The sequence below is a fragment of the Artemia sp. Qi Xiang Cuo genome, chromosome 3 (genome assembly GCF_049724085.1).
Source record: "Artemia sp. Qi Xiang Cuo chromosome 3, ASM4972408v1, whole genome shotgun sequence".
Classification (NCBI taxonomy): Eukaryota; Metazoa; Arthropoda; class Branchiopoda; order Anostraca; family Artemiidae; genus Artemia; species Artemia sp. Qi Xiang Cuo.
The window spans coordinates 61254791-61282239 of NC_142796.1; the positions used below are offsets into that span (position 1 = coordinate 61254791).

At 37.2% G+C, this 27449-nt stretch overlaps 2 protein-coding genes across 3 annotated transcripts in view; one reads left to right on the plus strand and one right to left on the minus strand.

The window, feature by feature from the left end:
* Window positions 1–27449, minus strand: part of mwh (multiple wing hairs) — a 194735-nt gene that overhangs the window by 30879 nt on the left and 136407 nt on the right. For both annotated transcript variants that reach the window (XM_089087066.1, XM_089087067.1), the window contains one exon: window positions 4398–4609. In XM_089087066.1, the coding sequence (XP_088943192.1) occupies window positions 4398–4609 (212 nt within the window). The remainder of the gene's footprint in view (window positions 1–4397; window positions 4610–27449) is intronic.
* Window positions 21899–22332, plus strand: LOC148954371 (intraflagellar transport protein 20 homolog). The gene has a single exon (XM_089087065.1). It carries the CDS (start codon window positions 21918–21920, stop codon window positions 22302–22304), a length of 387 nt encoding a protein of 128 aa, XP_088943191.1. The 5' UTR covers window positions 21899–21917; the 3' UTR covers window positions 22305–22332.

Consider the following 27449-nt stretch of genomic DNA (forward strand, 5'->3'; position numbering starts at 1 on the left):
CGCTCTTATACAACCATGGATCACACCCAAAATCATCGATATATGTGCTGAAAAACGTATTCACGCCAACAAACAAGATCGACAAAGCCAGGATGAATACAAGAGGTTAAAACGTCTTGTAGAGAAAAAAATACGGCAGGCTCTGCGCCAATACGTCAACAACAAGTGCCATGAATCCGAAGACGTCTTCAAAAAAAATGACAGCCACTACATTTACAAAAAAGTACGGGAACTGTCGAAAAAGAAACCCGCGGCAGCAACAACCCTGTTAGATAAACATGGACAACTTATCACAGTTTCTGAGGAGAGGTGGGAACGCTGGAAGGAACACTTTTGCCAGAGACTGAACCCAACAATAACCCCTGACCCATCTATCCTACTGTCTTTTCAACTACCGGAGTACGCAGTAGATCTAAGTCCACCACCATTAAGAGAAAAGGTAGTTGCTGCTATACAGTCCCTGAAAACAAACAGAGCTTCAGGCCCAGATGGCACACAGTAAGAGCTACTTAAGTCGGGCCCAGAAGAACTGGTAGACACTTATCATAAAGTCACGGTAGGCATCTGGGGAACAGGCTACTTCCCCAGATCTTGGACGAAAGCCATGATTGTCCCCCTTCACAAAAAGGGTGAAAAAGGCGATCGTCATAAATACAGACGAATTAGCTTGACGAGCGAACCGGCAAAGATCCTCACGAAAATCCTACTTGACCGACTAAAATCCCTGACAAACTCACTTTAGAGGAATGTCAGGCCGGCTTCCGAAGAGATCAATCTACTATAGACCAAATATTTTGCGCCCGGCAATTGATGGTGAAAAACATAGAAATTGCGAAGGAACTGGTTTTACTTTTTATTGATTTTATACAGGCCTTTAATTGGATATGCTGCAACAGTCTTTTGTAGCTAATTCTGCTCTGTAGACTTTTCAAAAACATGGTAATGCTGATCAGAGACATGTATTTGAACATTTGTAGCAAGATTCAGATACCTGATTCAGTGGTAGAAGAATTCTAGACGCCAGCAGATGTTCTTCAGGGTTGCCTACTATCCTCTCATATATTTAATCTGTTTCTAAATGCAGCTTTATCACTTGGTAGAACCACACACGGTGCATCCATTGGAGGGAAACTTGTCGACAAATTAGTGTACGCAGACGACATCGTGAATTTTAACAGTCACGAACATCTCCTCCAATCAGACACAAACAAGATAGTGTCAGCAACCGAAGCCCTTGGGATGGTTGTCAACACAAAAAAACGAAACTCATGTGGGTATCCAGAGATTCTGCACCCAGAGCCCTACAGCAACCCATAAAAGGAGAGCAAATTGAAAATGTAGAATCTTTTGTCTACCTCGGCAGTCTTTTAACCTTTAACAACGATTGCTCAAAATCAATTAGGTGTAGACTGGGCCTTGCAACCAGCAGCTTCAAGAGTCTATCATCAATTTGGAAAAGTAAATTACTATCAAAATCATTGATGGTCCGGCTCTTTAACTCTCTCCTAATCCCCATTGCTATGTATGCAAGTGCAACATGGATAATTAAAGCTGATGACGAAAGGCGACTCTCCGCATTTTAAACAAAACGTCTCCGTCGCATAGCAGGGATCACCTACACCGACTGAGTATCCAATGAAGATCTCCGTAAACTCCTCCACTACTCATACACTATCATGGACCGAATTAGAAGTCAGCAACTCCGCTGGTTTGGTCATATCTAACGAATGTCATCAAATCAACTCCCCAAAATCACGTTTGAAGGACGGGTACATTGCACACAACCACGTGGCAGACCTCACAAGAGATGGTACGACAACTTCAATGGCCGGAACCTCACCCAACTCCTGCGTCTTGCACCAGATAGAACCGAATACCTTCGCCATATTCAACGACTAGTGAGAAGAGAAGAAGCCCCAAAACAGCCACAAAGGCCGGATGGGATATAAGTCAAGTAAGTCAACAAAAAAAGGTGCTGTTTATACAAGGACTATTTTCAACCACTCAATATACGACAAAAAATAATGTCAAAAGTTCTAATTTTCAACTTTTACGCTGAGCGAGAAAAGGGGATTTAACAGACTTCTGATAGCAAGAGAAACCTACAAAAAGCTCAGGAACACAGTAAGACACGATAAAACATACTGAACCAATCGATAGTACAGTGCCTTTCCATCTACAACTGAAATGAAGTGAGATATTGAAGAAAGGGTGAAATTTTGAAAAGACAGTGAAACAAACAAAAAATGACTTTTTTGTAGAAATAATAAAAAAATTATATATATTCCGGCTTCACATCCAGAAGCCTTTATGAATAGCATAAAAAAACGTAGCTTTAACGAGGATATAAAAAAGGAATATTTTTTTTTATAAAAGGAAAATATTCCTTTTATAAGCAGTAATTATAAATTTCTGCTTATAAAAGGAATATTTTCAACCATTCAATATGTGAAAAAAAAAGAGATGTCAAAAGTTCTGATTGCCAACTTTTACGCTGAACGAGAAAAGAGGATATTACTGACTTCTGAAAAAAAAGAGAAACCTATAAAAAGCTTAGGAACAAAGTAAGACACGATACATACTGAACCAATCGATAGAATACTGTCTTTTCACTTACAAATGAAACTTATTTAAGATACTGAAAAAAGTTGAAATTTTGAATAAGACAGTAAAATAAACAAAAATTGTGTATAAATAAAAACAGAATTCTAGATTATTTCGGCTTTACATCCAGAAACATGTATCAATGGCAAAAGAAAAACGTAGCTTGAACAAAGATGTAAAAAATTGTATAAAAAAGGAAAAAATTACAAACACTATACAAAAAAAAGGAAAAACAATTATAACTCACACCTAAGCAAGGTCCAATATAATTTTTCCTTTAATAAAACCTAATACACAAGGCAGGATGTCTGCTGTCTCGATTATCTTCGCTATGTGGATTTAGCAAAATGAAAAAAGTTCTTCGGATAGTTTGCGCTAATGAACTGTAAGTAAGGAGTGACTCAGCCCAATAGGAGCCCAAAACTCTATAAAAAGATTTGAAAAAAGAAACTCTGAAAATCACACTGTCAGAATCAGAATATCATAGAACCCTGACGTAGAGGTTACAAGCCCTTATAAACAAAAATGTAGAAATGAAGAAATATCACGGATGCGTGTTTATTTGTTTGTTTGTGTTTTGTTATCCTCAGGGGTGATAGTATTCAACCAGTGGTCCTGGAAGATCGGGAGAGGCTCATTCAAACGGAAACTAAAAGTTCGACCGTCATTTTTTTAAGTTAACAAAAAAGGTTGGGGGCAACTAGCCCCCCCCCCTTCAACTTCCCCTTTTCCGCAAATACATCTGATAAAATTTTCGAGACATGCAATTGGTTCAGCATAGTTGAAAGGTCCAGTAACTATGCCTTTGTGGATGACATGATCCCACAGCCCCTGGGGAAAGAGCTGCAAGTTATACAATTTATCCATTGTTGACGTAAAGTATTTGTTATTGGAAGAAATATCCGGATATTTTTCAGGGGTAATTTTCGGCGGGGGAGGGGTATTTTCTAAGGGGAGAGTTTCCTGGAGGAAGAAAGTTTCCGTGGGGGAATATTCCAGGGGAGGTTCTACACGTGCGGGAGGATTCCCAGCATAACTTGAAAAAGGATTAGAAATAAAACAGAATAGAAGTTTTTTCAGCAAAAAGTAAGGAGCAACACTAAAACTTAACACGAAGAGAAGTTATTCCGCATACGAATTGAGCTGCCCTCTTCAACACGTCACTTTTTACGCTAAAGTTTGACTTTTTGTCCAAATTCTTTAAGAATGACTGCTCAAACACAATGGTCGTTAGAAGAAGCTTTTTTAAAGTGCTAAAAAAAAATTTACTTAAGAAGCAAGGTATTAATGGAGGAAAATTCCCCTCCTATGCGGAATAATTTCTGTTCGTTTTAAGTTTTAATGTCGCTCCTTTCTTTCAGTCGAAAAAATGTTTTTTATTTATTAGTTTTATTTAAAACATGATGCATGCTGGAAACAGGTCTTCCATCCAGGTAAAGTGGGGGGGGGGCAGTCGAGACATTGTTTTCCCTCTAGGTTTTTATCCCTTCCTCTATATTTTGAAAAAAACACATGTTTTTGGTAGATTAACATCTAAAAATGCCTTTTCGGCATTTTAATTGAGAAGTAGAAAAAATTACAAATTTGCCTCCCCCTGGAAATTTATTTTGAATAATACATTCTCCCCACCCTCCTTTAATTTTTGTGAATTGAAGCTACTTAGCCTGTCTTTTGTGCAGCCACATTTACTTATTTCTTGCCAGACAATGGGAGGAATATTATATGAAAGAAAACTTTTCTGCCCCATAAAGGGCTTTTTTCTTTAATCTGCAAAATAAAGTTAAATAATTTACCTCTAAAGCTGCTATTCGAGATCTATTAACATGACTCAAAAGACAAACTGCCACAGTGTACAATCCATTATCATGATCTACCAGACGACGAGGTGCTTCCTCCGGATCCAGAGACAGACAGTGTTGCAAACACGCTAGACAACTTTGTTCATCAGCAACCGCACGACGAAAACGAGCATGGTTTTCACGTCGAATCGCTGCTTTGGGTGGTCCTAGAAAATTAAGTGGAATAATGAGAAGTATATTTGTCAAGTCTGTGTCAGTGAACTGTTTCTAATATGAGGTGTTGCAGCAAAGCAATGACACGGATATTTTACTTAAAAAATTTGCCTAAAAAATTTTTTTCTGGCAACAGTGTTACCCATTCAAAGTTGTTCACTTGGGCAGCTACACACCGATGGAGACAGACGTCGTTCCCACTGTTCGTAGGCAGCGCTTGAAGTCTTCAACCATTATTGACTTCAGCATGTCTGTTGCAGTCTTTTGGATGATCTCAACAGTCAGACATGATGGTCTTTGTATTACCAAAAAATAATCGTATAATTAAAAAAAAGAACATCCTGATTTGTTATGAAAAGATTGTTCCAAACCAAGGAAACTATAAAAGACATTTTCTGGTTATTCTTTAGTCAACCTTCTGTTGTCATTCTGTCCTTTATGCTTCTAATCCTTGCCATACTCTTATGAGTAGTAGCACAAATAGAATCCGGATAAATGATTTTAAGTTTTGCAAATTTGGTCTTCATATTTCACTTTGGAAAAAAAATGGTTTCTTGTGATAATTTCGATATCTCTGATACAGTTTTAAAGTTAGAGACACGCAGAAAAACAGAAGAAATTCTCAAGTAAAGCTTATGTATGCTTATTCCATTTCCCATCGTTTTAACTGATTTTCTCATTGATGCCTGCTCCCTTATGTTTTTACTACACCATTATTTAGAATTGTACCATATGGCATATGAATAAATGAATCAACTTCATAAATCTGCTAGTATTCTAGTGAAGCTGAAGATCATAAGAATCTTTGAATTGAAGTCAGAAACATGAATTGTTAGAATTAAGTAACTAACTATTGTGTTAGAGATGATACGAGGGCGGCGCTGGCGCAGAGACATCATTTTTTGGTTATGACACACTGATATCTCTAGCTTTTTAAGGCTGTCTTATTATTCTGTTTGTGAATAGTATAATTGTTCTGATTTTGTTTGGTTCATATCGAATTCCTCCTCCCCACTTTCCGTGTTTTTCTGCCTCAAAATGCATTTGAATACGGGTCTGGCGCTAGCTTATTACGGATAGTATCACTTAAACGCTATTTGTAATTCTCAAACCGTGGGTTCAGTGAATTTAGTATTTTCAAGGAATTTTGATAAACTCTAAAACAATCACTTTATCCGAAGCACGTGTTTCTTCTAATTCTGTTTTTTGTTAGAGTGGTAATTTAAAAAGAGGGAGGGGGGCACCAACCACAGGATTTTCTGGTGTTTTGAGATCCGCCTAGCTCCATAGTAGCGTTAAGATGAACCTTTCACGAGTTTCTCTAACCAGAACCGTGACAACAAACGCCGCTGCAGGGTTCTCTTGAGGAGTGGCGGTCCCCGAGAAAATTATAGCCAAGTAAACGGCGCAGCATTGCACTGAATTCTGATTAATGGATAATTCTACTGGGTTGTTTATTTTGGTGGGATTTTTTGACAGAAAAAAACCTCTTCCCAGCTAAGTTATCTATGAGGGGCTGCCTCCCTTTTATAATCTAATATTTGTAGGTATGAATGTATAACAGGGAGTGCAATAGTGCTAGCTAAGTAAAGAGCGATGCGGGCACAATATATTATTTTTGTTTTTGGGTTTTTCTGACCAAGGCACTTCGTATTAGAAAGAGTTTTCGTAGAAACTTCAAAAGGGACTCATTCGATGGTAAATTAAAAGTTCTGACATTTTGACAAATTTTATGCAAACATTCTGGATGCTTTACAAGAAGCATCTAAGGATGATGTTGACTTTGTATTGGCAACGATTATCGAAAAAAAATCCGTAACGCTCATGACAGAACACACCCATTGTATGTGGATATCATCGCTAAGCTTGTCAAAGACGCAACTTTTGCAAGGCCTGAAAATTGGTTAAGTTGTCTGCAGCTATTTTATATGACTGAAGTGGACAAGTATTTAGCCAGCATAAAGGCAGAAGAGCAAACTTAAATGTTCCCAAGTTCCTAAAATGATTTCTAAGTTCCTTGGATACATTATACTTGAAGAACAGTTAATTCAGAATTCGTCCGAGTCAATATTAACCAAAATTATTGACTTAAATATGACAATTTCCAATTCCCAGCTATTTTTTATATAATAAAGTGCCGGGAGCCTGGCAGCTTCATCGCCGGGCCCCGGCACTCGGCACGCGGCAGCCTTCTATATACGCATCCTCATTATCGCTTGTCTTCTAACCGCAGACAGTTTATTGTCTTTTCATACTAAAGTCTTTTCAAAGATATTTGATTATTAAAGCAAGTCCGATTTCTAACAACGATATTTACAAAGCTTCAAACTTTTGGTTTTCTTTTTTAAGGTTTTTGAATTGTTGAAATCCCTTCTTAAAATATATACAAATATTTTTTGCAATTACCAGTTTTTTTCTCTTTACGCAATTTAATGTCTTTCAATACTGTGTCTTTTCAAAGATATTTGATTGTTAAAGCAAGTCCAATTTCTAACAACGATATCTACTAAGCTTCAAACTTTTGTTTTTTTTAAGGTTTTTGAATTGTTGTAATCCATACTGATTCTATTCAAAGATGTTGATTATTACAGCATGTCCGATTTCTATCAACGATTTCTACTAAGCTTAAAACTTTGGTTTTATTTTTCAAGGTTTTTGAATTATAGTAATCCCTTGTTAAAATATATAAAAATATTTTTACAACTACCAGTTTTTTACTCCTTACGCAATTTAATGTCTTTCAATACAGTTTCTTTTGAAAAATATTTGAATATTACAGACTATCGGCTTTCTAACAACAATGTCTACTAAGCTTCAAGCTTTTGATTTTCGTTTTTAAGGTTTTTGAATTGGTGTAATCCCTTTTCAAAACATATGCAAATATTTTTGTAATTACCAGTTTTTTGTTTTTTAGGCAATTAAATGTCTTTTCATACTGAACTTATTCAAAAATATTTGATTATTACAGCAAGTTTGAATTTAACAACGATTTCTACTAAGCTTCAAACTTTTGGTTTTTTGGACTATACCAGGATGACAATTTTCCCGAAAATAACGATTTCTACTAAGTTTCAAACTTTTAGTTTTATTTTTTAAGGTTTTGGAATTGTTGTAATCCCTTGTCAAAATATATAAAAATATATGTGCAATTGCCAGTTTTTTTGCTCTTTAACGCAATTAAGTGTCTTTTCATACAGTGTCTTCTCAAAGATATTAAATAAAAAAACAAGTTTTTTTTAACTGAAAGTAAGGAACGACGTTAAAACTTAAAACAAACAGAAACTATCCCGTATAGTAAAGGGGCTGTCCCCTCCTCAGCGCCTCGCTCTTTACGCTAAAGTTTTTTTATTGTTTAAAAAAATAGAGTTGTGAGAAAGTAAAACTTTAGCTTAAAGAGCGAGGCGTTGAGGAGGGGACAGCCCCTTTCATATACGGAATAATTTCTGTTCGTTTTAAGTTTTAACGTCGTTCCTTACTTTCAGTTAAAAAAACTTGTTTTTAATTTTTGAACGTTTTTGAATTAATGCAGGTTTTGATTTTGGCTCACCGTAAATGAATAACTAAAACAAAATTTGTGTATTAATTTTACTTTTATTTGGTTAAATGGCTTTCTCGAAACTTATTCAATTTTATTTACGAACATTTTTATTAGTAACAAATATACGTAACTTACGAATTAATTTACGTAACCAACTTCTATATTCATATATTTTTAATACGTATATTAGGGGGTTTGCCCTCTAGTCAATACCTAGCTCTTTACGCTAAAGTTCAAATTTTGTTTCAATTCTTTAAAAATGACTCCTTAATCACGAAGACCGTTAATTAGAATAAATAGCTGTTATGAAAATACTAAAAAATCTTTGGCTTAAAGAGCGAGATATTAACAAGGGGGTGAACCCAATAATATACGTAATATTTTTGTTCGTTTCAAGTTTTGATGTTGCTCCTTACTTTTAGTTGAAAAACTTGTTTTTTTATATTTATTTTCTTATCTTTTTCTTTAATAATGATGGGAAATCCGGCGCCCCCTTCATAGCAATGTCCCTTCCCCAATGAAAAGTTCCTTCATGGAAAGATCCTCCCATATAACCCCCAACCCCCTCCCCCCCCCTGCCAGAAAAAATCCCCCCTGAAAAAGTCTGTATACTTCCCAATAACCAATACTATATGTTAACATTGGGTAAAGTTCATAACTTTCAGCCCTCCTCCGGGGACTTCGGGGGATTAAGTTATCCTAAAAGACATAGTTATCATACTTTCGACCATGCTGAACAAAATGGCTATCTCAAAATTTTGATCGGGTAACTTTGGGAAAAAATGAGCGTGGGAGGGGTCCTAGTTGCTCTCCATTTTTTTGTCACTTAAAAAAGGCACTAGAACTTTTAATTTCCGTTTTAATGAGCTCTTCCACGATATTATAGGGCAACTGGGTCGATACGATCACCTCTGAGAAAAAAAAACAAAAAAAAAACAAATAAACACGCATCCGTGATCTTTCTTCTGGAAAAAAAAAAAATGCAAAATTCCACATTTTTGTAGATAGGTGCTTGAAACCTCTACAGTAGGGTTCTCCTATACACTAAATATGATGGTGTGATTTTCATTAAGGTTCTATAACTTTTAAGGGGTCTTTCTCCCTTTTTTCTAAAATCAGCCAAATTTTCTCAGGCGCGTAACTTTTGATGGGTAGGACTAAACTTGATGAAACTTATATATTTGAAATCAGCATTAAAATCTGATTCTTTTGATGCATCTATTGGTATCAAAATTCCGTTTTTTAGAGTTTCGGTTACCATTGAGCCGGGTCGCTCCTTACTTACAGTTCGTTACCACGAACTGTTTGATTTGATTATTAAGCAAGTCAAATTTCTAACAACGATTTCTGCTAAGCTTCGAACTTTTGGTTCTATTTTTTAAGGTTTTTTAACATTTTGTAATCCCTTGTTAAAATATATACAAATATTTTTGAAATTACCAGTTTTTTTGTTCTTTACGCAATTTGATGTCTTTTCATACTGCTGTATATTCAAGATATTTTATTATTACAGTTTTTTTTTCCAAAATTATGGCTTTTAACAAATTTTCCCAGACTTCTGACCTATCTAGATCGTTTTTTTATGCAAGTATATCCCAATATGCAATTTTCTCGAAAAAATTACGGAGCCGTTTTCGAGAACTGACAAACATATACAATTATTGCTCAGGTATAAAGATAGCATATTGCTCAGGTAGAAAGATAGCATATTGCTCACGAATATAAGATAGTATAAACAGCCAACATAAAACTTCAAAAGCCTTTCTGGCCAAAATAGCTGAAAGCGTCAAAAAAATTCCAGTGACAACCTCCTTCAACAAAGTTTATGTTCTACCACTCTAGAAAAAGTTACGATTCATCTGGGTGGTAATAGTAATCAGGTCAAGTCACAGAAAAGTACAAAGCTGAGAGTGCAACTCCTGCTGACACAAACACGGATCAAGTCAAGCACGCCAACGATACTACTACTACTACTACTGACAACTCACCGCAGCACCAAGCCGCCTGAGGCCAACACAGGTACGCACACTCCTCCTCCTCCATCCCAATCTATTCAAAGCCTCCTTTTTTACACCCTCCAAGGAAGTTCCTGCTTCCTTTAAATCTTTCTTTATGGCGTCATCGCATCCCAGACGAGGAAGAAATGCTTTTCGTTTAGCCCCAAACGGTTGGCTGAAAAGGACGATCTTCGGCAATCTGTCATTCTTCATCCACATAACATGCCCTAGCCACCTCAACCTTTCAATCATTATAACCCTAGAGAGTGGTATTGAACCACCTTTTCATACAGCCTATTGTTTGAAATACGGTCAATCATCCGGGTATAGTCAGGCCGCCAAGCCAGGCTATCTCGCTTATTTCTAGTCGGGGGTACGACGGAAAAAGGTTTTCATGAAAATTACGTCATAGGTAGACTGAAAAACGCCAAAGCCGAATATGTAAGGGGCACTTTCCCATGAGTCGGCAAACCAGAGATACCAAAATTTAACCGAAAGGTTTCCGGAAATTGACATCTATCGATGTGCTATGAGTTGAAACCGCAAAAATCCCAGGCGTTGCTACAACTTTTCGTCTTTTTTGTTTCGCGTTACAAAGAAGAAACAGAAGAATTAATAAAGATTGGTAATGCTATAACAACACTTTGTATTCGACGATGCGAATTCGACGATGATCAGTATTCAACTCATGCTTCGGATAAAAGAGATGAAGAACTGGCCCGAAAAGTTGTCGCTGTTATAGAGGATCACGTCGACCCGTTCTCCTCTGATTGTGAGAAACTAGTGAACATTATTACTGGAGAGTTGGCAGATACTGTGCCAACTATAAGTGCTAAAGCTTCAGGCTTAGAGGCAATCGGATCTTTTCTTGATGGAGATAGTGATGCATTTACGAAAGTGAAAGTGCAGATTTTTCAAAGCTCGAAAAAGATCATCAAAAAGGCATCCGGAAGTGCTGTGTATGCAAACGCAGAATTAGATATTGTTAAAAGGATCATGATCGCTGTTGATTCGGACCAAGGTCCACTTACTGATATACTAATGAGAATACTAGGTCACGAGCTGCTACCATATCCCCTTGCTCTGTTTAAAATTACAGCCAGTGGCAACACCGTGTTAAGAACCGGCAGCAAATGTGCTATGATGGAGTTCCTAAAAATCTCTCTTGCCATCGAGAAGTGGCCAGCAGTGTCCAAGTTCCCGGGACGCCGGAATTCTGGGGGTCGTATTTGATTTTATGCCACTGATCAGAAGTCAACCCCCTCGAAAAGACGAAATCTTGACGGACTTCGCTAAAAGAACGTTGGAGAGTCTTATAAGAAAACAGCCGAAAGAGAAAATTCAGCTACATATTGTAGCTGATCGCTATGATGGCATGCTCCACGATTTAGTGGGCTGCGAAGTTGTCTCTCTGAAAGACAGTAGTAGCTGCCAAGAACGGCCGGGTAGTCGTCCAGGCAAAACCTTTTTCGTTCGTCGACATATGGTTCTTGACTGCTGGGACTCGATCCTGCTGGATTCAAAAAGCAAAGCGAAACTGATAGAGTGCGTGTTTGAGGTCTGATCTGAGATTGATAGGAAAACGTTACCTTTCCCTGTTTACCTATCCGGATGGTTTCCTGACAGGACCAAAGTTGTGAAACTTAAACCAGAGAGTATTGCTGACGGAGGCAGCAGTTTTACGGCTGACTTGAGCTGTACTCACGAGGAAGCAGACACTCGTGATGTCCTTCACGCAGCATTCTGTGTTAAAACTGGATGTTCAGACGTGAATATCGAAGCCAATGACACCGATATCGTCGTCATCTTGCTTCAGTCTTTTTCTAAAATTGAGGCACAAACCAGTGCAACACCAAACATCTGGGTTTGCTTCAAGGACAAAGCTGTTTATGTCACGGAGCTGGCAAATGGACTCCCTTCGTCTTTGGTGAACTCTGTGGCATTTTTGCATTGTTTCACCGGCTATGATACGGGGAGCTACTTCTATTCAAAAGGCAAGAAAACGATACTGAAAGCAGCAATGCCCTGGTTAACCCAAATTTCGGCTGTGACTGACCAGGTTTCAAGAGACATACAAGAGGCCATTGAACTCGAGGATGAAATTGTGAAGTTGAGTCGGGATATTTTGATCGCGTCGTATGGAAAAAATGAAAACTTTGACTGTTTAAACGATCTGCGAGTTCACTTGTTTCCGCGTCGTAAAACACTGAAGAGCCTACCTCCAACAGACGAATCGCTCAAGTTCCACGTTAAAAGATGTATTTTTCAATGGTCTGTGATGCTACAGGCGCTTGTGCCTAGTCCCATCTACTTTTCTCCCTTAGATTTTGGGTGGGAGTTAAAAGACGGAAAAGTTTTACCCAAGAAATCGACTCTTGCAGCCTGGCCATCTACCATTTAGAAAGTTTCACCGTACTGCTAGTGTAAAAACTGTGGACGAAAATGCTCCTGTGCAGCTATATTTTGTGACTGCGACGAATGCTCCTGTGACTGCGATATTTTGTGCTCCTGTTGTGGAAAATGTCGCGAAGGGGAGTTTAGTTCTGACAAGGAAATATATATATTTTGTGTGGACGAATGCTCCTGTGACTGCGATATTTTGTGCTCCTGTTGTGGAAAATGTCGCGAAGGGGAGTTTAGTTCTGACAAGGAATAGTTATTCTGCATGGGAGTTGTTGATTTGAAGGGACGATAGGTAGTGGGCTGCTTTAGTAATTCGATGGGTTTTTCACGTCATCATTTATTCGGATTTCTGTTTTAAGTAATTCGTAATACTTTGGTTAATAAACTCTTTTTTTGCGATGACATCTGTGTAGAGCTTCGCTAGCTTTTTGTCTAAGATTTAGCGTTACGGTAAATAAAAAAAGTCAGTGTGTTGTGGTTGAAAAGACATTCCTTGACCTCCGGGCATCTTGGATACTGCTGCCTTAGTCGTTGATACTCGGGTTTCTGCGAAAAAAGGCGCATCAGACTCACTGGAACAGCAATGTTCACTGAGGAGCCATACACAAGTTGTGAAACCCTAAGTTTCGTGGTGTTTGCCGCCTTGTACGAATATGCCCTTGTTATTTTTCGAATCAGCAAGGTCGATTTAGGTGGGATAGGCCCATTTTCATCGATACCTTTTTCCGTCGAGGTATATGTCCCAATTTTTACTTCTGGCGCCCTGACTAGGTGCCCAGAACAATGCGTAAGCAATTTCTCTGGAAAATATCTAGCATATCTTCATCGGCTCTTCGGAGTGCCCATGCTTCAGAGCCATATTCGACCACTGTCATCACTGTAGCTTCTAATATTCTAGTCTTGGTTTGCAGACTTATCTTCCTATTCTTCCAAACTTGTTTTTAAATGTGAAAAAACACCCTGAGCCTTGGCTATTCTACTTTTAACTTCTTCACTGCTCCCACCGTCTTTGCTAATAATGCTACCAAGGTAAGTGAAGCTGCCCACATGATCAATCTCTTCGTTACCCAACGTCACCTTTTCATCTTCACTTATTCCTAGCCTTAATGACTTAGTCTTCTTAACATTAATTTTTAAGTTTATTGCATCACCCTGAAGTTGCAATGCCTCTAAAAGCTCATTCATTTGCCTCACAGTTTCATCTAGAAGGCTTAAATCATCAGAATAATCTAAGTCCAGGAGACATTTTCTTCCCCATTTGATTCCGTGGTATTCCATTGCCTTTCCTCTGCTCCTTAAGACAAAGTCCATCAAAATAATCCATATAAAGGGGGATAGAACACAACCCTGCTTAACTCCTGATCAAATAAAAACCAGCTGCTAACCTCATTTCCTACCTTAACCGCAGCAACAGAATCGAATGCTTGCTCATAATCTATAAAACTGAGGACTAAAGGTTTTTGACAACTCAGGCACTTCACAATTATTAACCTAAGAGTGAAAATTTGGTCGGCACATCCTCTACCTTTTCTAAAACCGCACTGTTCTTCTCTTAAAACTTTGTATACGGCATATCTCAGTCTAAAGAGTATCATATGACTAAGTAATTTGCTACCTACAGAGATAACCTCGATAATTACCACACTCACTTTTATCACCTTTCTTATAAAGTGGCTTAATTAAGCTTTTCCTAAAATCGTTAGGTACTTCACCTTTTTCAAAAACCATACTCATAATCTTACTTATGGTGGAGCCACCATACTTAAGAAACTCATTTACCACCCTATTAGCACCAGGAGCCTCATTATTTTTTAATCCTTTTAGTACCGTGGCTAATTCTTTATCACAAAACAAATCTTCCTTCACATCCAAGGTAGCACAAACTTTTTCATTTTCCTCTATATATTTTCCTGCAACTCTATCTCGGTTTAGCAAATTCTCAAAATTTTCTGCCCATCTCTCTTTAACTCTTTCCTTATCGCTAATTGTGCTCCCGTTCATATCTTTAACTGGGCCAAGTCTGAATTGACTACTCCCTCTCAATTTGTTAACATGCCAGTACAAAATTTTTCTATTATGCCGTCTAGCTGAATCTTCCAGATCCTCGGCAATTTTATCCATAGGCTCCACTTCACACCTCCTTAGTTCATATTTTAGTGCTTTCTCCACTTTCTTTACATTCCTTTTGTTTTCATATGATCTATCACTCGGGTCATTCTTGTACAAGTCCCTTCTCCTTTCTATTGAACATAAAGATTTTTCACTAATATTCTTAGCAGCATTCCTAGCTTTCTTCCCTGAGACACCTTCAGCAACTGCAGATTATTTTTCTAAAATCATTCCAACCATCTTCCACATTGTCAAATTTTGAAACTTCAAGTTTAGTATTCAACTGTTCCTCGGAAATTCCTCTCAAATTCTCATCCTTGAGTCTACCAACATCATAACTTCCTGGGAGGTAGTTTCCCTTTCGAAATCTCAGCTTCAAATTAACCCTAGACAGTACTAGGTGGTGATCTTTACTTTTAACATCAATAACAGCACTCCTATATACCCTAGTATCTTGTATTGATCCTGCCAGTCTTCGGTTTACTATATCATAATCAATAAGGATTGCTGTCTTACCATCCCGTGAATACCATGTTAACTTATGAGCCATTTTATGACCAAACACCGTCTTGGTTATAACTATGTTATACCTACAAAATTGCAAAAGCCTATATCCATTACTGTTTTCTTTTCCTACACCAAATTTACCTAGGCTAGAGTACCATCTATCCCTATTTCTACCGACCTGGGCATTAAAATCTCCTAGTAAAAACTCCATATTTCTACCTGAGACCCAGTCTAATTGCTCCTGTAATAGTAAGTAAAATTCATCTGAGTCACTAGTATCTCCGTCAGTCGGTTCTACAGGGGCATATACTACTATAACTGATACCCTGAATTTTTTAGTCATAAAATGATCAATTAGTATTCTATTATTAATAAATTCCCAGCCTGAACAAGACTTAGCAGCATCCTAATTCATCATGAGCCTACTTAGGTCGAAAAAAAGAGGATCAAAATTACTGCCTGGGCTTTAAACACATAGACAGGGAACGAAATAATGTATGTTTTTATTCCCGTTCACTGCCCGTGTCTTAACACTCTGTTAAGACACGGATTGCCCGAGTCTTAACACTCTCGCCGAGTCAACCTAAGTTCCGCTACCCATACAATGGGCTAGTTTGACGTCCGTTCATTTCTCGGTCCTTTGTCCTCACCCGTTTACAACATTCCGGCTGGTACCCAAGTCGTCTACAAGTGATTTTGGCATTCGACCTTATGGAATATTTGATTTATTCGACGGTGAAGCTGCCCTGTCACCGTCTCCCAAGGGAAAGCGACCGCCGATCCTTGGCTCCGAAGCACTAGCACCCATTGCTAAAAGCTAAAGGAACAGGTTACGTTTAGCCACCAGTGAGTCCGAACCTCGGTTGGAAAAAAAAACTCTCCCTGTGTGTGCGAAGCGCACACAGGGATCAACAGGTACAACAGACGACCATCTTGTGAATATTCTTCTAGGATTTTTCAAAGGAATGCTTACGAAAAAGACCCACACTATGATCAAACGCAACCACAAGGATAAAGAAACTAGAAAACATGCCCAAAATATTATGCCTAAATGGTGTAATGGGGAGTCGAGAAGTTCCAGTAAAAGTACACAGAACACAGAACAATGGAAAAAACCATGACTAGGAAGGTAGATATATACAACAACAGAGATATTATTATAGTAGAGGCCAAAGAAGAGTTTTTTAATAGAGGTAGCGAAAGCAAGTCTGCCATAGCGAAAGTAAGTTTGATGTAGCGAAAACAAACCTGCCCTAGCGACAACAAGTCTGACATAGGGAAGGCAAGTCTGCCGTAGCGAAAGCAAGTCTGCTGTAGTGAAAGAAACTCTGCCGTCGCGAAAGCAACTCTGCCGTAGTGAAAGCAAGTCTGCCGTAGAGAAAGCAAGCCTGCTTTAGCGACAGCAAGTCTGCCGTAGCGAAATCAAGTCTGCCGTAGCGCAATAACAAGTTTGCCGTAGCGAAATCAAGTCTATCGTAACGAAAGCAACTCTGCCGTAGCGAAAGCAACTCTGCCGTCACAAAAACAACCGAAACGTGGCGAAATTAAGTCTGCCGTAGCGAAAGCAGGTCCGCCGTCGCGAAAGCGAGTCTGCCGTAGCAAAAGCAAGTCTGCCGTAGCAAAAGCAAGTCTGCCCTAACGACAGCAAGTCTGCCATAGCGAAAGCAAGTCTGCCGTAGGGAAAGCAAGTCTGCCATAGCGAAAGCAAGCCTGCCCTAGCGATAGCAAGTCTGCCGTAGCAAAAGCAGAGTCTGATGCAGCGAAAGCAACTCTGCTATAGCGAAAGCAAACCTGCCCTACCTATAGCAAGTCTGCCGTAGCAAAAGCAAGTCCGCCGTACCGAAAGCAACTTTGCCGTAGCGAAAGCAACCCCAACGTAGTGAAATCAAGTCTGCCGTAACGAAAGCAACTCTACCGTAGCGAAAGCAAGTCTGCCATAGCGAAAGCAAGTCCGCAGTAGCGAAAGCAAGTCCACCGTAGCGAAAGCAAGTCTACCGCAGTAAAAAAAAATTTGCAGTAAGGAAAGTAAGTCTGCCGTAGTGAAGGCAAGCACGAAGAAGTAAAAGCAGGTCTGCCGTAGCGACAGCAAGTCTGCCGTAGCAAAAGTAAGTCTGTCGTAGCGAAAGCAACTCTGCCGTAGTAAAAGTAGGTATATCGTAGCGAAAGCAAGTCTTCGGTAGCGAAAGACAGTTTGTCGTAGCGAAAACAAGCCTGCCACAGCAAAGAAATAAGACATGAGAAGGGACAGCTTTACGTATATCGTTATTTACAGAATAATTAAGTTTACTTTTAAGATGGAAGAAATTATAACCCTATTCCAAATATTAACTAACGACCGAATAAAAGAGGAAAACGTCAAAAATGGACGGAACATAAGGATGAATCTACAGAACTACAAGATGAGTCTTTGGAACCAAAGAATGAATCTACGGGACCCAAAGACAAATCAGTGGAACCTAAAGATAGATCTTCGGAACCAAAAGATGAATCTAACAAACCAAAAGATAAATCTACGGAACCAAAGGATGAATCTACGGAACCTAAGGATGAATCTACGGACGATTACTTTCTTGTGACGCTAAGCAAACTGCTCTAGAGTTTGAGTTGGGTTTAGCAATGGTAATTCTATTGCTCATTGAGTGCCATAAAATGAGAACTTAATTTTATCATTTTTATTTGTCAGAAATTGTTAAATTCATTAAAAGTACTATGAAAACACTTGTTTTATGTCTTTGGGGATGACAATCGCCCCCGCCCCCATAGAGCCCTCAGGACAAAGGCTATAAGTCATACTAGTTGCTCATTATTAATATATAAGGTTTTTATGGAAGTCTAGGCGTATAAACTTCGGAGGGTGTTCATTCGATTGTAAATAAGAAATTTTATATAATAAGAATAATAAGAAATTAAGATAATCTTAATAAGAAATTAAGAAACCCTTTTTGATAGTTGAAAGTCACTGGAGGGCAACTACTACCCCCCCCCCCCCCCGCAAACGTCCTCTTTTCCCCGAATGCATCCATTAGAAACTTGAAATTTCCATTTTATTCAAAATAGTCCAAAGATCGTATAACAAGGTCTTCGGGGTCTAAACAAACCCCCAGAGACTGGGAGAAAAACTTGCAAGTTATGCCCCGGGGACATATAAGGTTTTTATGGAGGGGATGGTCGTATAAAATTTAGAATTGGCTCAATTGATTTGAAATTGGAAGTTCTAGTTCCCTTTTAAGAGTCAAAAGAGATGAAAGGCAACCAACATTAAAATCAAGCTGCTGGCATCAAGGCATGACTAATTGGAGATAAAGTCAAGACAGATAGTCTGATTGAGAGGTAGAAATATAGTATTTTTCTTAGACGATTTCAATGTCCAAGTCTGTAGGAAAAGGGATAGATGGTATCCTAGTCTACGTAATTTTTCTTAGATACAATTAGGAATATTAGTGAAAACACTTAAGTATGGTAGAAAAGAGAAGGGGTTTGTACAAGAAGTGATAATATGAGAATAAAAAGAAAAAACATGGAAAGTAGAGAAAGCATCAAAAAATGAATTAAAAAATATGACGTGGAAGCCACGGGTATAATTGGTGAATATCTAGAAGATGCAGCCATACGCCTTAATAGTAAAACAATGTACTGCAATATAAAAAAAAATGAGAACCAGTGGTCAATATGGACTTTTCCGAGTCAAAGATAGGAATGGAGCCTCGATCAGTGACCATAATAAAGTAATAAAGTTACAGGAAATTATATAGAAAAGAATGACAAAGTTTGAGACACTTTACAAGTGAAGGAAGCTTTATTTTGCGAGGAAGAGTTAAAGACTCTAAAAGGATTAAAAAAACAAGGCCTCGGATACTGATAGTGCGGTAAATGAATCGGTAAATGAGAAAAATAATGGTTGTGAAGCTAGAGATAAATTACCGAAGATTATGAGCATGATTTTTGAAAAAGGGGAAGTACCTAAAGATTTTAGGAAAACTTTAATTAAACCCCTTGATAAGAAAGGCGATAAGAGTGAGTGTACTAATTACAGAGGAATTAGCTTGGTTTCTCTAGGAAGCATATTATTTAGCATAATGATAAGTTTTAGGCTTAAAGATGTTGTAAGTAAAGTTTGAAGAGAAGAACCGTGTGGTTTTAGGAAGGGAAGAGGATGATTCGACCAGATTTTTACTCTTAGATTAATAATTGAGAAGCGTCGGAGTCATCAGACACCTTTAATCATCGGTTTTTTAAATTATACGAGGTGTTTTTTTCACGATTGCAAAAAAAAAATGTTTAGAAGAATAGGAAGAAAAGTCTTAGAAGCAAGATTAGAGAACTGGAAGCTACAGTGATGACTGTGGTAAAGTATGGTTTTGAAACGGCGGTTGGCCGGAAGAAGGAGGAGGATTTGTTTAATGTTTTCCAGCAGGACTGTCTACATATAGTTTTGGGTACCTGTTTGACTGACCATATTTTAAACAGAAACTTGTGCAAAAAAATTGGTTCTATCCCGCTTTCTAGGGCTATGATGAGAGAAAAGTTGAGATGGTTAGGACATGCTCTGCAGATAAAGGATGACATATTGCTAAAGATAGTCCTTTTCTAACATCAATATGTGGTCAAATGAAAACTAGGTCGTCCCTGAATGTAGTGGGAAGAGGTTATAAGAAGGGATTTAAAGGAAATCAGAATTTTAGGGAGGGTGTAAAGAGGGAAGATTTGAATAGATTTGGATGGAGGAGAAGTATATTCAGCTGTGTTGGCCTCGAGCAGCTTGGCGCAGCAGGGACTTGTTAGTAGTAGAAGCAGTAGTACTACAGGCTAAAGCAAATGCAAGCTACCATTAATCTTAAAAAGTGCTTGTGACGAGGGCTTTAGGCCCTGAGCCCTTGAAATGTCATGAGTTCAATGATACTATGCGTTCTCAAAAGAACACATGAATAGGTTGGGTACTCTGTCCCTTCTACTATATTGAAAGTAAATGGGATAAAATAATTGTTTTTCAGGAGCCAAGAGAGTTTGAACTTTCTAGCTAACAAGAGGGAGACAACAAGCCTGTAGTGGATCATATAAATTACCAAGCAAATAAAGAACAGAAGAAAACAAGCCAAACATTAGCTATAAGGTGGAATTGTTTTTACATTGAAGAAAAACTCAAAAAGAAAAAATACTAATAAATTTAGAAAATTTTAATTTGGCACATAAAGCAACAGTATCCAAGACATATGGCTTAAATAAATACATTTCTTAGCCTACACTAAAACTATGTTATATATGACAATAAATTTTCTCTCTTGAAACTACCAAATGACGTATATATTTAAATTGCAGCTGATACGTCTGATCATAACGAAATTCTTTGGTCTGCATTGAAAATTTCTAAAAAAAAAAAATCTTTTCTGACGGCCTATTAAAAAAGAATATCAAATGGTACTTTTTCATCATTGCGTAAAAGATAAGCTTTTATTAATGTTGGACACAATTTGATGGCCGGAGAAACTAAATTTTCAATTCTAATTCGAGGATAAATGCCGAAACGGCCAAGATTTTATCCACAAGAACACCTACTTCATCGTATAACGCGAAAGTTGCTCCCAATATGGAATTTGACTCCTTTCAAATCTTAGTTGAAGTTTTCTTAAGAGTATTAACCAAACAGTTTACATAAAATGAAAATCAATCAGTTTTTTATCAAATATTGGTAACTTGTTTGATAAGCATCATAAAAAGAGCATTCTGACCCAAACGGAACTTTATACGGCTTAAATCGACGTATTTTAGCTATTCGTTGAGGAATAAAGCAGATTCTATGGTGAAAATTAGTTAAAATCAGTGGATCTGGGAGCCCCTTAGAGCGTAAATATTAAAAAGATAATTAATGACTGTAAGCAGCAATTATAAGAAGACAAAATGCACTCTTGTCTAGAGAGGTCCTTTAACAGTTATTAGAAAATTTATTTCTATGTTCATAATATTCCTTAAAGGATTAGATAAATCTTAGCATTACAAAAACAATTAAAACACTGAATATGTAAGAAATTACTAATAGATATTGTCTACGTAAAAATCCTTCAAAAATAATATTTAAGTAATTTTTCTTTTACTTCTTTGAATTATTATGGAGACGCTTTTTGTATTATGTATTACCACTATCAAATTCTGAGCCCTGTGGCGGGTTGCTGCAGCTGAAATCAAGCTCTGGTCCCCATGTCAGCAAGCAGAAATCAATCCCACTGCGTCACCGCATGACATCTACACGTTAAAACCATCATAGGCGAAGGCTAAATATTATCTTGGTGATTAATGCACTCCCATCTGAAAGTCAGGGAAGAACAATAGAACCTTTCATCAGGAAGCAAGGTCTTGTTCACTGCGCTGCCACTAAGTTGATTTTTCTTTTCCGTATTTGGTTTAGAATGGAGACACTTTCCCATAGCCTCATCACCGGAAAAGAAATTCCTAGCCCTAAAGTGTGTGATTGCAGCTGGGTTTGAGCTCTGGTTTCCGTATTACCAAGCTAAGGTCAAACCCACCACTACAGGACTTGATTTTTTCTGATAATCGAGAGTCAGAAAATCTATCTTCATAAAGATCTTAGGAGCTCCTAGCTTTATATTTGATGTAGATGGCGAGTCTATCAGACCGGTTTCTATTAGAAACAAGAGAAACAATTAGAAACAGAATATTACAAAACTAAATTATAGAGCAAATTCAAGAAGGCTAAGCGACCAATACAAGTTTAGTGCACACCAAAGCAAGAAAATGGGAGAAGAAAGTCAAAAAGTGCATTTTGATCGAGCAGGTCGAATTTCAATCCTTGAGCCAAGTGTCACTGAAGACACTAAAAAATTAAGGCAATTTTGCGTAGATGTATCACAGAAGTGCAAAAGCGTACTGGAGATTACAGATAGATTTATAGAAAATAGTGAAAAACTTTGGAAGCAAATTGAGAATGAAAAAATGAAAGTTATTGGATTGGAATTAAAGCTAAGGCTTTGTGATTTGGAAAGTGAAAAAGAACAAAGAGAAATTTTTTCAAGTATGAATACCAAAAAAGAAGAACTAAAATTGAAGAAAGAAGAATTTCACGATATATTAAAGGCAGAAAGAGAATTGAATAAGAAGTTGGACCAAGCGTTTTTACAATAGATAGAACTGAAACTGTTACCGAGAAAGTTTGAAAGGGCAAGTCTAAATTAAGAATCGTTTTTCTTTACCAGTATCATTTTATATATTACTCTGTCTTATTATACACATCTAATATTATTTCTTAGTATGTACTTAGATCTGTCCTTATGTTTGTATCAAGACGTTAATCTTGTTTTCTATTTGAATTTTAAATCTCTAATTAAAAAAAAATTAAATTCATTTTGTTTATATTGCATGATTTGGAACTTACAGGCTTTAAGAGCTTTCGGAAATAAGCAAGGCCTTATCCAGGAGGAGGGGGATTAAGGGTTAACCCCCTTAAAATGTTTCTACGGCTTGTGAAAACCTAACAAAAAAGCATATAAACAAATTTTTAATGTGTTTTTTTTTACTCCCCCCCCCCGTACAAAAATCCTGGATGTAGCCCTCATAATAAGGCTATATTAAAAACAACTTAAAAATGATATGTCTAAGTATAATAGAGAAAATTTTGATTATACGTCATGCTGGCCAAACATAGCTACAAAAAGATAGCCCAGAACCGGAACTATAAGTTCCATAAACAGGCCAACCACTAAAAAATCAAAGAAACATAGTTAGGGAAACGAGATTTCGGAGCCAATAAATGGTCATTTGTGACCAAACAAAAAACTCGAAAGGAAAAAATAGTCAAGGAACGGAATTTTAGAGTTCTTAAACCGCCAACCAATTAAAAAAAGCCAGACAGGGAATTGTATATCACTAAAATTCAAACAAGAGAAGAAAATAACAAATATTTCGTCTGTATAACAATAAGGCGCCGTCAGAAGAAGAAAAAAATAAATAGTGAAAATAACAATAAATCAAAATGTAAAAAAAAAAACACTGAAAGTTAAACAACCGACAGAAATGACGGAAAAAGCCAAAGAGGAATGACTATAAGATAACAATATTCGTGGAGGTAAAAAAAAGAGTTGTTATCATTTTGAAACATGTTAATTACACCGTCCATACGATGAATCCATTGAACCCACAGAACAAACAATGAAAAAAAATATTCGAGTTTGAATTTTAACATATCGATCCTAAGGCGAAAAAAAATATTGAAAATTTTCATTAAATTTTGGTTTATGTAATTAAGAAAAAAAATACTCGTTCTAGCATGGACATGTTGACTAAATTTTTTCCCATCATTCGATAGAAAAATTATTTTTGCCCTTTGGCCGATAAATTGTAATTTTTGTAATATCATTGTTAATATAGCAAGTTAAAAGTCACGAATACTTTATTATTTAGTCTAAAATAAAATTAAGAAGCGGAAGCAAATCCACTGTCTTCGAAAGAAGATTAAAATATTGACAGGTACAGTGATAAACGAAGATTAATATATTGGAGGGTAGAGTGATAGCCATGGTCAAGCTTGGTTGTGAAGCGTGGGTACTCCAAATAACGGAGGAGAATCTTCTATTTGCTTTCCACAGAAGTTACCAACGGATTGTTTTGGGTACACGACTGACTGATCGTATCTCAAACAGTAAGCTGTACGAAAAATGTGGTTCAATCCCGCTTTCTATGGCTATAATTACAGAAAGCACAAGATGGCTAGAACACCTCCTGTAGATGAAGAGTGACAGATTACCAAAAATTGTCCTTGTTGGCCAACCGTCTAGGCAGTGGCGGATCCAGAGAGGGGGGCGAGGGGGCACCCCCCTCCTAAAGTGGTGCAATTTACTTAATTAACGCAAGTTTGCGTTAATTAAACTTGCTCCTAACGCAAGTTTAATGGATCAACCTATTTTGCGCCCCCTCTAAAAAAAATCCTCGATCCACCCCTGCGTCTAGGACCTAACGAAAAGCAGGTCGTCTCCAAATGGGGCTGGAGGATGTCCTAAGGAAAGATTTAAGGGAAGTGAGAACTTCTTGAGAGGGTGTAAAGAAGGAGGCTTTGAATATATTGGGATGGAGGAAGCACGTATGTAGCTGTATTGGCCTCAGGTGGCTTGGTGTTGCAGTGAGTAGTTAGTAGTAGTAGTAATCAAATTAATTTAGTGTTTGAGACTGGAAAAAACGAAGAAACTAATGGAAAGACTAATTAAGAAACCAAACAAGGGTGATTTTTTGTGGGTTTTTTTTTTCGTCGTTTCTCTTTTTTTCTACGTCCTGTATATCCAGTATGGTCCCAGAACGTACCTACAAAAAACTTATATTTAATCTCTTCTCTTTGGCATATGTTTACTTGGTGGGATGTGTTATAATGCATCAATTACCCGCATGAAAAAATAGACAACATTTTGATAAATTTTTGCCTTTTGCGTTTTATTTTGTTTTTGGTAATATCATTGTCACTTACAAAAGTAAAATTAATCAAAATATTTCAATTGAGCCAAAAACGAAAATAATAAAAAGCAGTCTCAATATGTCTGGTGTTTGGGAGCCTGATTCTGAAGAATATGGGCTAATGTCACTGTCCTTTCAATTATGGTAGCATAAGAAGCCCTAAAAACTTCGAAGTAAATTTTTACACATAAATTAAGGGACAAAAAAACTAGACGAGAGGTAATTAGAAAATAAACATCTGATGTTTATTTTTTGTATTTACGGTTAAGTGATTTAAACGGTTGGGTGTGCTCAAAACATAATAAATTCACAAAATTTATAATACAGTTCATAAAATATTAAACCAAATTAATTAATCGCCCATCCAAAACACAAAACATGTCATATCGTCCCCGTCATGCTTGAAGGTTGCCCCTAACATTCCCACACTTTTGGAATAATTACCAAATTCGTTTTCTATGCTGTTTTCAAAGGGGTGTACCCGTGTATGTTTGAACTTTGAATCTCCTGATCTATACTACCCAGCTGATACCTCTTTTTGAGAACAGATTATCAGAGGGTTTTCGACAATTATCACTGAAGTCTAGTAATCTCAGGCACGACGTTTAGGCGTGACACCTACAATGCACTGCCATCAGTATTTAAAATTGTCAATCTGACTTATATCTTAAGTTTTTGTATCCAACGCTCGTAGCGTCCTTTTTCTATCCAGCGAGGTAAAGAGCTCGTAAAATTTTAGTGCATTATTTCTCAGCCCGTGGGTTTTGAACCTTACAATATTTCTGAGTCTATATATATGAAAAAGGATGCATTCGGTTAAAAAAAAAACTGAAACGCTGTAGATAAAATAACCTCTTGTTTATTAATTAATTGATTTCAATCAAAGGTACTTTCAATAGGGAAAATAAAGTTTAAAAACGAATAAATATGCATCAATAAAAAACTAACAAGACAATTGGGCTCTTCTAATAAAACAAAGCTATGTTATAACAAAGCTATTTTATAGCTTGAAATAAGACGGTTGTGAGGCAGTTGATCATTAACATCTATTTTGACGAGACCATAATGTTAAAAAGGAAGTGAAACAATAGGTAGATTTTGTAGTGCTAAAATGAAAAAAGTGTGTTTTCGAAAGAACAGCAAGAATGAACCAAAACCAGAGGCATTCCCAAGGCCATACCCAGAAGGGGGGTTAAGGGGTTTGAATCCCCCCCCAAATGTTTGTTTGACTCGTAAAAACGTAACAAAAATGGATATAAACAAATTTTGTATGCGGTTTTTGAAGGGTTTTTTGTGTACCCCCCCCCCGAAAAAAATCTTTGAGTAAAACCCCCTTTGAAAAAAATCCTGGGTACGGCCTTGGGCATGCCTAAGAATGACCGATGAAGGTGGCGTTGACCTTTAAAGCAAATATGTTTAAGTCGCATGAAGGAGGAGGATGCATGGTGGGAATCAGAATCAACTTTTGAAAATTTAATTGATAAGGGTCTGTTGTCGCAAATATACTCTTACTTTGTTTTACCAAGCACGAATTTTTTTGACCTCTTTGACAACCTTGGTTACATCGTTAAGAACGTTGAGAACGTGAGAAAGAGTTTAAAAATGTGTTTAAAAAAGTGTCTAGTTGGAAAAAGTTCCATTTGAAGCTGATTCAGGTTAAGTATTAGTTCAATTAATCTTAATAGTAAAATTATATTTTGAAAACAAATTTCTATGAATTTCTAAAAAAAGGCTAAAACCCCTCAAACATGGCATCAGATGGAAACAAATATTGCACCACTGGAAGTTACATTATCAAAAACCCTTTTACGAAACTTGCAGCCCCCACCTTGAACAACAATGAAAACCACTTATTCGTGGGAAGCATTGGGTTGTGGTAATTAAAATGGCGACATATGCCATTTTTTTAACTTTTCAGGAGAGCAAAAAAAAAAACAGAAAAAAGTTTGTCCATGGTGTATGTCTCTTTTTTATCTTCATAACAACGTCACAAACATAACTAATTTTGGACCAAAAGGGCATATGTCCCTTTTAATTATCAAAGTCGTCAACTGCAAGATAGGTTAAAAGTGGAGTAGGTCTCTTTTATCTACATAACGGTACAAGATAGGACAATTATGACTGTACCATGCGATTCCCCGTGCTAAGTTTACTTACGAAACTAACATAACACATTTTCGACGAAAATGGCATTGTCACCCTTTTAATTAAGAAAACCGCACTGATGCGGCCGCTTTTTTATGCTTCTTTTTTTCTTCATCGCTACTTGGGCACCAGAACATAATAGAGCTGTTTAAGGGACTGATTTGAAAGCTACTTTTAAATCTAATCGATTTTCATAAACTCAACTTGATAACACGAACATATGGTGCAATATGACACCAAAATGCGGTCTTTGGGTACCATGTCTGGAATGCAAATGCTTGGATGAATGAAAAGCGTACTTTCATAATCCTCATTGATAAAACCCTAAGGCTGAGGCTTACAATCTCCTCTTTTGTATATTCCCCTCTCAGCACCCTTTATACTCTACGACTGCAACATCGTATAGAGATGTTCAATGGTTCAATTTTAAAGTCCTTAATCATATCTATCTGCTCTTAATAAATTCATCATAAACCATTAAGTGTCATATTCAACTGAAAATGGCATCTTTATGTGCAGTCTCTGGAGTAGAAATGCTGAGAACCATGAAAACGTTACCATACAAATCTACATGTCTACATTACAAATCTACATTAACCAGAGATTTTGCAATCCTTCCTTTTTAGTACTACGTTTCTCAGGTCCTTTAGCAATCTAGTAGAGCAGACCACATCCCATAGTAAC

Coding starts and splice junctions, on each gene's coding strand:
- LOC148954371 (XM_089087065.1), top strand. CDS start 21,918: ATGGGAGAAGAAAGTCAAAAAGTGCATTTTGATCGAGCAGGTCGAATT.